Here is a 12237-nt window from a genome sequence, read left to right on the forward strand (position 1 = left end):
AAGCGCTCTATCACTGAGCCATAACCCCAGCCCCATATTTTGTATTTTATTTAGAGTCAGGGTCTCACTGAGTTGCTTGGCAGCTTGCTAAGTTGCTGAGGCTGGCTTTGAACTCAGATCCTCCTGCCTCAGCCTCCTGAGTCATTGGGATTACAGGCATGTGCCATTGCGCCCAGCTATATGTTCCTTTTAATTTACTCCCATTTTCTTAGTTTAATTCACTGAAGAGTCACCACCTGTAATTTAGATAATTCACCCCACCTTCCTTGGGAATCCGTTTTTTTTAAAAAAAGGACTTGTAATATTCTGTGTATTTATGATAGAATTTCCAATATCAAAACGTAAAAATCCAGTATCTATTTGTTTCGACCATTTTAAAGATGCTTTATTCTTTATAAATTTTTATAATTTTTAATAAAACTCATCTTTGAGAAATTTGGTTATCTGGAAGCCTTATATATCTAATTATTTGGTATTATACTGAAATACAGGAAGGTCCTGAATCAGTCAATTAAAATTATATAGGGCATTCATGTAGAGGCTTTGCATTCTTATTAAACAAATAGTTCTAATGAGGTAGATAGTTTTATAGATTTCTAAATTCACATCAAAGTATAATGGATGGTACTTACTACAAGCAAGCATACTTATATTGAGAAGTTCCAATGGATAACTCTTTAACAACATATAAAATTCAGAAATTAAAGAAGGGAAGGAAAGGTGAAGGCAAGAAAGAAAGGAGGAAAGGAGGAAAGTGAGAATCTGGCTATTAGAATTAAACACAAGTTAGCAATTTACCATGTTTAAGTTTTTGTTTTTTAAGAAATAAAACTTTGAGTTGGGGTTGTGGCTCAGCGGTAGAGCGTTTGCCTCAAACGTGCAAGACCCTGAGTTTGATCCTCAGCACCACATACAAAAATAAACAAGTGAAATAAAGGTGTTGTGTCCAACTACAACTAAAAAATAAATATTAAAAAAAAAGAAAGAAAAAAGAAATAAAATTTTGTGTGGGTTGCATACTGAGGATTGAATTCAGGTCCTTGCACATGCTAGGCAAATACTCTTATCACTGAGCTATACTCCCAGCCAAGATATATAATCTTAGTTATTATAAGTTTTTCATCTTTATTTCTTCCTTTTTATTCCCCAGATAATCAGTGCCCTGTGCACAGCACATTGATGTGTGTATTTCCTGTGCATGGTTTTGAGTTTTACTACAAATATATATTCGTATACACAGTGCATACTGTCTAAACTTTTTACTACTTTTTGTTTATACAGCTATAGTAGTTATTTATCTTGTAAAAAAAAATAGATACTGTAGACTATCCTAACAAACTTGAGTTATAAACAGTTAAGTATAGGTTACTTCAGACCTTTTCTTGTGCTTTATAAGTAGTTTATTAAAACTACAGAACATGAGTTTATATTCTATGTACTGCCTAATTTGCTTTTCTACCTGCTTCCACTTTGTAGTAGGTCTAAAAGCTGTTTCCATGTCAGTATAAAAAGCTCTGCCCCATCCACATTCTTTTAAAGTATCGTAAAAGTAATTTAAGGTTTATTACTTGTTTTCCCAAACTGATGGATTTTAAAGTTGCTTTTGTGTTTTTCGTCTTTATAAATAATGTTGTTTTGAGCCCTTTGAGATTCATTTATTTTTCTGAGTACTGAAAACTAAAATTGCTGGGCCATTGGACATGTGTTATGGAGTTTTCTTGTTGTCAAAATTGGCTTAATCATATAATATTTTCCATCTTGCTAATGATTATTTACGCTTTTTCCTTCTTCTCCATAGGGTTTACTAGCATTGGGCATCAGTAAGTCTATTCAAACACCAGATCCTACTCATCCGTAAGAATATTGCCTTTTTGTTTCTGTTCTTTTTTTTTTTTTTGGCAACAAGTTGTTGAAATCAAAGGAACTAAATTTTAGAAATCTCCTGCAATTTATATATCTGCAATTTGTAAAAGATCTGGCCATTTCTTCCGCTGTAGTATCTAAAATGTAGGTCTAACTGTTGTGCCTAAATAAATTTAAGGTATAATTGAATATGAATTTTAAATTATTTTAATGCTTTGAAACACAGCATGAAGATCTTTTGTTCTCCACATTCGATAATAATAAAGCATTTATTTGGACCTTAGAGTTCTGTTTTATTTCGGTCCAGGAAGCATACTTCAAATGTAGACTAATAGGCTGCCCAGTCTAAAGTTTTGCAGATAACTTTCATTAAATATATACTTATTTTAATCCTTTTATTTTTATTTTAAAATATCTTGTTAATATTTTAAAATTACATATTTGTAAAATGAGTATACATTTTAGAATATATTATTTTGAGTCATATCAATTAAGTAATAGTTTTTTCTTTTGCTTTTAACAACCATCTAAATAAATTCAATTTGAATTTTACATGCATCATTATGTTACTAGTTTTATCAATAGAATTTGATCAATCTTAGGATGAAAAAAATGCACTTTGGCTGGGTGCAGTGGCACACACCTATAATCCCAGCAGCTCAGGAGGCTGAGGCAGGAGGATTGTGAATTCAAAGCCAGCCTCAGCAAAAGCAAGGCACTAAGCAACTCAGTGAGACCCTATTTCTAAATAAAATGCAAATGGGGCTGGGGATGTGGCTCAATGGCCGAGTGCCCCTGAGTTCAATTCCCGGTAACCCCCACAATGCACTTTTATTTCTGTGAAGGTGTCTGTATCTATGCTTTATAAATGCCTTTCCTTACTTGAAAGAAAGCACTCCTGTTATAAATAATAACATTTTGAATATACTATAATAATTAATCAGCTAATATAGAGAACAACTAGTTCCCTAATCTGCTAAGTGTAATAGCAGATTAGCTATTAGTAATAGCTTTACTATCTCCAAAAAATTTTTTTCCTGACCATTGTTATATGCCAAATATTTTAAATCAGAAGGTAAAAATTTTCAATTTTATGTTGTGAAAATTTCTTCTTAGGCTATTTTTAGTTATTTACTTTAGTACTGCCCAGTAGAATGTTCTGCAGTAATAAAACTATTTTTTATCTGTCTATTACTTGTGATTATTGAGCACTGGAAATAAGTCCAGTGCTAATGAATAATTAAATTTTGATCTATATTTAGTTTTAATTTAAATTTGAATAGTCACATGTGGATAGTGACTTAACACATTGGACAGTACAGGTCTACATGATAAATTTTTCAATAAGAGCCTAAAATTTCTTGAAAACAACTGAAATGAAATTATGCCATTTAGCCAGGTGTGGTGGTGCAGGTCTATAATCCCAATGGCTGGGAGGCTGAGGCAGAGCATCTCAAGTTCAAGCCCAGCCTCAACAACTTAGTAAGGCCCTAGGCAACCCACTGTGACCCTGTGTCTCTATAAAATATTTAAAAAGCTGGGGATGTGGCTTAGTGGTTAAGCACCCCTGGCTTCAATCCCCAGTACCAAAGCGGGGGAAAAAAAGTTATGCCACTTAATTTAGATCCTAATTTACTTTAACTTAAATAAATATGTATATACTATATTGCTTTGTAGGAAACTTTGGAAGTAAGTTTTTCTAAATCAAATTGGTAAAACAAGGAATTTTCCTGTGGTAAAATTAAATCTTTTTTTTAAAAAAAGAGTAGTTTTGATTGAAAATTCTTGTTTGAATTTGCATATGCCAAAAGGGTACAGTAGAATTTGGGTTTGGGAGTAAACTTCCCAGGAATTATTCTTATGAAGAAGTGATTGTTTTTCTCATATATATTTAACTTCTTTTTATGATACTTACACTAAAACAAATTAATGTACATTTTAAACAAAATGCTTGGAAAAAAATTACGATTTTAAGAAATTAGCCATAGAACCACCCAGAAAACTGAAGCTCTTGGTTCTAGTAATAGTTGACAGTTACTGTTTGCTAAACTATTCAGAAGCAGCAATAAATTGAATATACCAAACTGTTTAGTTTTGAGCCTCAAATTACAGGTAATATAAATCACAGGTTGATCACAAGACCAAAATATTCCATTAGAAGCTCTATTACAAGGATATTTAAATGTCATCCAATTCATTAAACATCTGAATGTATTTTTTAAAATGTTTATTTTTTGTTTTAGGTGGTCACAATATCTTTATTTATTTTTATGTGGTGCTGAGGATCAAACACCAGTGCCTCGTGCATGCCAGGCCAGCGTGCTACCACTTGAGCCACATCCCCAGCCCCACTGAATGTATTTTTTTGAAAATTAATTTTGATAACATAATAGTAAAGAAGTCCTAGTAAATCAAAATACACTATATGGAAAAAGAACTAGAAAATATCTAATTTAAATGACATTCTCTTTACTTTTATATTGCTTTCAAAGATCTTGCAGTTTTTTTCCCATTTTATATTTAGCTTTTCTGTTTTGTATTTGGCACTTAACATTTTGTTTAAATATAACATTTTGATGTTCTAAGAATTTTTTTTAAAAAAGTATTAAACACATGTTTTGCAAATTGTATTCTTTTAATTTTTCAGGTATGGATTTTCAAACATGCGCTATATTTCTTCACTAATTAGTGGTGTTGGTATTTTCATGATGGGTGCAGGACTCTCTTGGTACCATGGAGTTATGGGATTGCTTCATCCTCAACCAATGGAATCCCTTCTATGGGTAATCCTCTTTTCTTTTCTTCCCTCATTTTTGAAGTAATATGACATAATGACTTAAGCACGGTAAAAATGCCTTTGTCATATTGGTATTAAAGAACAGGAATAACATACCTTCTTGATTGTGTGATGTAGGGTAATGTATCTGTAGCTATTTTTTTTTTTAGAGTAAGACATCTAAATCTATATAATATTTTGTGATATTAAACAGAAGGATCTCTATATGGAAGGTTTTTTTAAAACTTTTTCTTTTAGTTATAGATGGACATAATATATATATATATATATATATATATATATATATATATATATATATATATTTATTTATTTTTATGTGTGCTGAGGATTGAACCTAGTGCCTCACATGTAGTAGGCAAGTGCTCTACTACTAAGCCTCAACCTCAGCCCCATAAGGAAAATTTTTAAGCCTGACCTTGTTGATTAGAATCTTTGGCAGTTCTATTAACTTCTTCTGTTTTGAGTTGCTGTTGAAGAACAAACACACCTCTGTTCTCTTTTAGTTTTAAGAATAGTCTCATGTCAATAATTAAAATATCCACTCTTATGTTACTAGTCATAAATTGGAACTGTATTTAAAAGTTAAAGTATCTCCTTTTCTCAGTAAGAAGCCCGCCTGCACTGAGGGATTGGAAAGATAGAAGGACGGTCCACCTTCTGTATGGCCTTGCCTAGTCTCCTTTCCTTCTCCCCTTCCCTAAAGGCAGCTCCAAGGTTGTGATAGGAGACAAAAAAAGTACTGACACAACAGTTTTATTTTGCTTTGATTTCCCCTTGCCTTTGTAGATGTTTAAAGCTTTCTTTGTCTTTCATGAACATTTCCTGGAGATTACAATGCTTGGCTGCTCTGACTAGCTCCCCTGACAAGCACAAATTACATAGCACTTCCTCTAACTCAGACATATTTGAGGTTGCCCTGCACTTGGCAAGAATACCTTTGTTACAGTTTATCTTTTTCCAAAAGAGTCCATTCAGGGCTATATATCTGGGCCTTATGTTTAGCCTTTTTTTTTGTATTGGGGATTGAACTTAGGGGCACTTTACCACTAAGCTTCACCCCACGGTCCTTTTTATTTTTTTATTTCAAGACAGGGTCTCACTAAATTGCTGAGGCTGGCTTTGAACCTGTGATCCTCCTGCCTTAGCCTCCTGAATTGCTGGGATTACAGGCATATGCCACTGCACCCAGCTAGACATCTTTTAACATGCCTTCTGTGGGAGTGCAAATTTTTCCCCAAACATAATCGCCTACTCTGCTGACACAGCTGACACAGTCTTGCCTTGAGATTTCTTGTTCAACGGAGCTTCAGACATGTTATCTCCAAACTTCTGGAACATATATCAAGCTTTCTGAGCAACCTCAACAGCTCAACTGCTTGCACTGAAGAAATCTTGACTTTTGATATCCTTAACTTCCAGCTCTTCTTAAATAGACAAGTGGGTATAGAGCTGGGGTTGGGTGTAGTCTAGAGAATAGAGGTCTCAGATTGGATCTATCTTCTGTGCAAAGACTGGAAGTACTAACAGTACTTCATTCTAGAATGTAGGGGTACTGTAATTTTGTTTTCTGTTTTGGGTCATAGACTAAGACAGAGTCCCACTTAACATCTTATGTATGTGATAACAAGCCTATTAAACATGGTATATAATAGCAAGCCTATTAAACTACGCTTATTTACATTTGTTATTGACTAGTTTCCCACAGTTTTTATTGGTCAGTTTCTTAAAATTATACATTTCATATAGTGAAAGTAAACAAACATATATCTCCTCCAAAGATTTGGCCACTTTGTAGATATAGTGCCTCTTTTTTTATTTTTTAGTCGGACACAATCTTTATTTATTTTATTTTTTATGTGGTGCTGGGGATTGAACCCAGGGCCTCGCATGTGCTAGCGCTCTATCGGTGAGCCACAACCCCAGCCCTAATATAGTGCCTCTTAATATCTAATTTGCACATCATTAGAGATTAATGAGATCAATTTTCAATTGTTTATAAATTTTAAGTTTCTAATAACTTATGTGTCTCTGAATAAACAAACAGGGTTGCATTAGACTATGGCTCTTTGTTAAATAAATAATAGGTTCCACATATCATAAACCAGTTTATTAGGAATTATTTTGAGATCTTTGTCTCTGATATATGCTTTTTCATTTTATTGGGTAATAAATATGTCTCGAATCAAGAAAAAGGTGAAAGGATTAAAAAGAGTTATTAGGAAGTTTAGCTATTATTTTAATCATAGTAGCAGTAATTAATTTCAAGTTGTCAGTCAAATTTAGTGGAAAGAGCCTGTATCTATCACTGGGAGGCCTGTGTTCTAGTTCTTGTTCTATCATTTTCTTTATACTCAATCAAGTCTCTGAATTTTGGAAAATGCCAGTTTTTACAATAGAATTATAAGGGTTTGGGGCCAGGTTTGAAACTTTTAAAACCTCTGTTTCAGGAAAGCGTAGGTGTCTAGAAAGGTATGTTGAAAATTCTGTAGTTGTTTGATTTAAATTTTATTTAAAAATTTTAAGAAAATTTAAGTATGTCCTGGACTGCAAGGAAGTACTGATACCAAAAGAAATAATTGATTATTTTTTTATAACTAATTGCCTTTCTGAAACATGAGTTTTTTCATACTGGACATTCAGACAAAATCCAGAAGTTATTTGAATACGGGTGTGGATCTTAACTGTGTCTAGGGTCCACAACCCCAGATTTCCAGTGTTTGTGTTTGTATGTCATTGCCCTTGTTTGAATTGTTTCTTGTCAAAGATCCTTACCATCTAGCTTGGATTTGAATTTTTCTGTTTTAGATATGACAAACTTTATACATGAAAAATTGTGATTCTTGAGTGAAATACTGAATGTATGTATATTTATTTTCTAGGCATATTGTATTTTAGCAGGATCATTGGTATCTGAAGGAGGTATGTGCCATCACAAAGTCTCACTGTATAGTGATATATATTGAGCATTCCATTGCTATAGTTTAAGTTCTGTTGAATAAAGAAAACTGTGGAATAAGGTTTATCTATTTTTAGGAAAAGAAGTCTTTATATAATATACTGTGGTTGTTCCTGTAATGGATGTGACAAGAGGAAAGTGTGCTTTGTTCTTTAGTACTGCATAATGCACAAAACATTGGAGTACAATATAAAAATATAATCATACTAGAGTTTTAAACACTCAGCTTTTAAAACTTCAGAAATACACACTTATAATTGTATTATGACATAGAACTGCTAATATGGAATGAAACTTTTTAATTCACTGCTATATCCCTGAAGCATTGTCATTTTGTATGTGTGGCATCCCCTTTGTCTGTTTTTTAAATTATATAATTTTTAATTGACAGATCATATTTGTATGTATTTATGGGGCCCCTCATCTTTGATGGCTATAAAATGATGTTAATATCACCTGCTTCAAAAGACTGGGAGGCTCAAAACTGACTGTGTTGCCAGGTGTGGTGGTGCACACCTGTAATCGTAGTGGCTCAGGAGGCTGAGGCAGGAGGATCATGAGTTCAAAGCCAGCCTGAGCAATGCAAGGCCCTAAGAAATTCAGTGAGACCTTGTCTCTAAATAAAATACAAAATAGGGCTGGGAATGTGGCTTGGGGAATGGGTGCCAATCAGTTCAATCCCCAGTAACAACAACAAAAAAGTGACTCTGCTTAGGTGGTACCTGCCAAATAGTGGCTATGCAATAAATTAAGTCTGTTGTTATACTCATTTAATGATTATGGTTTAGAAATATGAGATTCATTTTATTATAATGATTAATTGGAGTCTTGATAATGAGTTAATATAGAACTTTTCCTTGTTGCCAACCCTGCCATTAAAGTATTATGCTTATTATTAATTTATCTTTTGAGAGTTTGGAGGTGTGAAACCTCTTCCTTGCTGATATGAGTGCTTTTCTTTCAGCAACACTTCTTGTTGCAGTAAATGAACTTCGTAGGAGTGCTCAGGCCAAAGGAATGTCATTTTATAAATATGGTATGTGTTTTAGAAGTCAGATATCAGTGTCTCTTTGTTTATTTTCTTAAAATGATCTAAGGCTATTGCTTTGTGCCACTTAGATGGATATAAAATATATCTCAGTGTTTTCCCTATGTGACTCTTACTGAATAAATCAGCCATTTGGAAAAATGTACACTTGGAGCATTTGGGTACTTTCTGTTTGGATTTGACTTAAGTAAACTACTGTATTTCTGTATATGCTTACATAACCTGAAAAAGTAATTTGACTTTATGTGGCATTTATTGTTGACATTTAAGCCAAAAAATTATGTTTATATTAAACAGAATTTTTAAAATTATGGTCTGTCATACCTTTTTATCTTAGTTTATAGTTTGATTTTAAATAGATGCTTACTAAAATGTCCTCTGATAGTAACAAGTTAGATTTTTTACAAATTTTCTTATCTCTTTCTTCATGATTAAGTAATGGAAAGTCGTGATCCTAGTACAAATGTTATATTATTGGAGGATACTGCAGCAGTCTTGGGAGTGACAATAGCAGCCACTTGCATGGGTCTTACTTCTATAACAGGTAAATATTTCTTAAGTTGCAGATATATTTATTTGTACTACTTACTTCTCAAATAAACGGGATTTTTTTCCTTATATCATTGAATAATTTTAAACTAATTGTTAAATATTAATTCCATGCTAACCAATTATTTATGTAAGATATTTGGGCAGTAAAAGTGTTCAGGTTTCTCTGAGTTGCAAGTTTCTCTAATTTAAAAATAAGGAATCCTTGGGGCTGGGATTGTGGCTCAGCGGTAGAACGCTCGCCTAGTACGGGCGGGACCCAGGTTCGATCCTCAGCACCACATACAAATAAAAGCATAGTGTTGTGTCCATCTACATCTAAAAAAAATGTTAAAAATAAATAAATAAATAAGAAATAAAAATAAGGAATCCAGTGCAGTGGCACACTCCTATAATCCCAGTGACTTGGGAGGCCGAGGCAAAAGGATCACAAATTCAAAGCCAGCCTCAGCAACTTAGGTCCTGAGCAACTTTGTGACACCTCATCTCAAAATAGGGATGTGGTTCAGTGCTTAAATATCCCTGGGTTCAATTCCCAGTAGCAAAAAAATAAATTAATAAGGAAAGGAATTAGTAGAAGATTTCTATAATACTCTAAACCCTTGTGGCTATAACTTTACCTATAAAAGTATAATAACATTTGTCCTAGTAACTTTATAAGTTTATTAAGATAGTATGAGAGAGAACTAAAAAAAAAAAAGCTACTAATTCTAATAAATAGATATTGTGGCTCTTGTTCACTTGTCTTTTCCTATTCTTAAGTCCAATAGTAAGTGTTATTGCCTTTATATTTCCTTAATTCTAAGTTGGTTCCATCTTCATTTTGATAGCTAGTTAGGTCTTTTCAAGGGCCAGTACAATACAGGTAAGTCAGAAAAACTATTTTATTTTCTAAAATGAAAGAACCATTTGGTATGAAAGGCTTAATATGTGGAGTTGGAATTCTCTTGGAATGGAGCTTCTTCCATTCTTTCCCCTTTGTTCTTGCAAATAATTTTAGGTGATTGGCTTCCAGTTCTGCAATGTTTCTTGAAGTGGTCTGAAATACAAATTGTTCTTTCTCTTTTTGAAGGTACCTCTTGAGACTAAAGGAGCATTTTCTTATGTTCACTGTGATCTGAAATATTTCTAAAAGTATTGATTTTATATCCCTTTGTTTTTCTGGTTGACCTATAGTTTGGAGTCTTTTTTTTAATATAAGTTATTAGTGAAAAATTATTTAAGTTTGGATTTGTAAAGAGCATATTTGATCTTGAGTTCTACAAACCTCAATAGATTATGCTTTATACACTTAGTAGAGATAAGTGAGTTTATTTTTTAATATTATATTTTGGCTACATGTTAATAAAACTAGTATATAAATTCAGATTTCTAGTAAATAAATATATATTTATCAAGCATTAAAAGTTAAATATTATTTTGATGACATTTTTTTCTCTGGAATAAAAAAGACTTCTAATTATAAAAGCCATGTAGGTAAAATTTTTATAAAAATTTAAACTGTAGCTTGGCATTGTGGTGCATGTAATCCCAGCAGCTCAGGAGGCTGAGGCAGAAGGATGGCAAGTTCAAGGCCATCCTTAGCAACTTAGTGAAACCCTGTCTTAAAAAATAAAAAAGAGCTGTGGATATGGCTTAGTGGTAGAGCACTCTTGAGTTCAATCTCCAATACTGCCAACAAAACAAAACACTGGAGGGCTTGGGGAAACACAAAATGCTAAACCTCACCTTCAGAATTTTTCTTTCAGAAGGTCTGGGATGACATCTGAGAATTTTTATTTCTACCAAATTCTCAAGTGTTACTGATAACTCCTGTTACAGGAACCAAACTTTGAGAACCACTACTTTGTGGTACTAGCTAATTATTATCCTTGGTTGAATAAGATCACCCATGTCATATTCTGTAGTTCTTAATTTTTTCACAGGATTTTGATAGGAAGGAGGCACAAGAAGTTTTTATTTCTTTCAGATTTTGATTCCACAACAGTTTTTTTTAGAGTACTACCTATATATCTAAAAGAAATTGACTCTTAATTATATTATTATGTATCTGGTATGTCTTCTGAAAATACTCTGAACCTTGACCTATATAATGACCAGACACAAGAAACAGGTCCTAAATAATTAAGCTCATAACACTCTTAGGTAATACAAAGCAGGTTGTACTGTTTCCAATTTTGTAGTTTAGTCAAACTATTAGGAGTCATTAAATGAGGTGACTAAAGGAATTGGGAATTAATTTTATATCCCTTTGTTTATTAATTGTGATTGTTTGCTCTCTAAAGTCATTGAAATAATAGAAAATGTTAATTCACTGATTTCTTACATGCTTTATTTAGGCAATCCATTGTATGACAGCCTAGGTTCGTTGGGTGTGGGCACCTTATTAGGCGTGGTCTCAGCATTCCTCATCTACACCAACACAGAAGCACTCTTGGGACGATCCATTCAACCAGAGCAAGTTCAGCGGCTTACTGAACTCCTGGAGAATGACCCATCAGTAAGGTTAGCCTTATTCTAGCAATGTTGTCAGGACTTGTAAAAACATTGAAAGACTGGAATGTTTGGTTCCGAAGGAAGTTTTGGATTCCTAACCTTTGGAATTTTCTAATCTATTACTTTTCAGAGATATTGTCTTGGAAGGAAGCAAGAACACTTAGTTTCCTTTTAAATTTTGTATTGTCTTTATTAAAATAAGTCATAGTCAGATGATATAATGAGAATAGAAGTTTTGCAAAGTAGAAAGTTTTGGATCCTTAATGTGGAACCACTTAAAATCAAACCTTTATATTTATATTTACCTTATATTTGTATTGTAATTATAAGTTGAATATATTAAATGTGAAATAGTATTTATTCATGGGGAAATAATTACCAAAGTAAATGTAATTTATATTAGTTTTGAAAATGTACTTTTAATATATTTAAATTTTTCCTTATATTATTTTTATATTTTTATTTATTTAGTTATTTCTTTTATTGTTATTTCTTTTATAGTGGTAGATACTGAACCCAAGGCCTCAC

General features: G+C 32.8%; 1 protein-coding gene across 1 annotated transcript in view; it reads left to right on the forward strand.

Annotated features, from left to right (window-relative positions):
- The window catches only part of SLC30A9 (solute carrier family 30 member 9), a 107607-nt gene that overhangs the window by 77218 nt on the left and 18152 nt on the right, over positions 1-12237 (forward strand). Inside the window, exons 10-15 of the mRNA XM_081303032.1 lie at positions 1799-1854; positions 4511-4646; positions 7540-7579; positions 8581-8652; positions 9101-9208; positions 11553-11718. Coding sequence (XP_081159158.1) covers positions 1799-1854; positions 4511-4646; positions 7540-7579; positions 8581-8652; positions 9101-9208; positions 11553-11718 — 578 coding nt within the window. The remainder of the gene's footprint in view (positions 1-1798; positions 1855-4510; positions 4647-7539; positions 7580-8580; positions 8653-9100; positions 9209-11552; positions 11719-12237) is intronic.

This window comes from Spermophilus citellus (assembly GCF_964194105.1).
Source record: "Spermophilus citellus genome assembly, chromosome: 8".
In the NCBI taxonomy this organism is placed as follows: domain Eukaryota; kingdom Metazoa; phylum Chordata; class Mammalia; order Rodentia; family Sciuridae; genus Spermophilus; species Spermophilus citellus.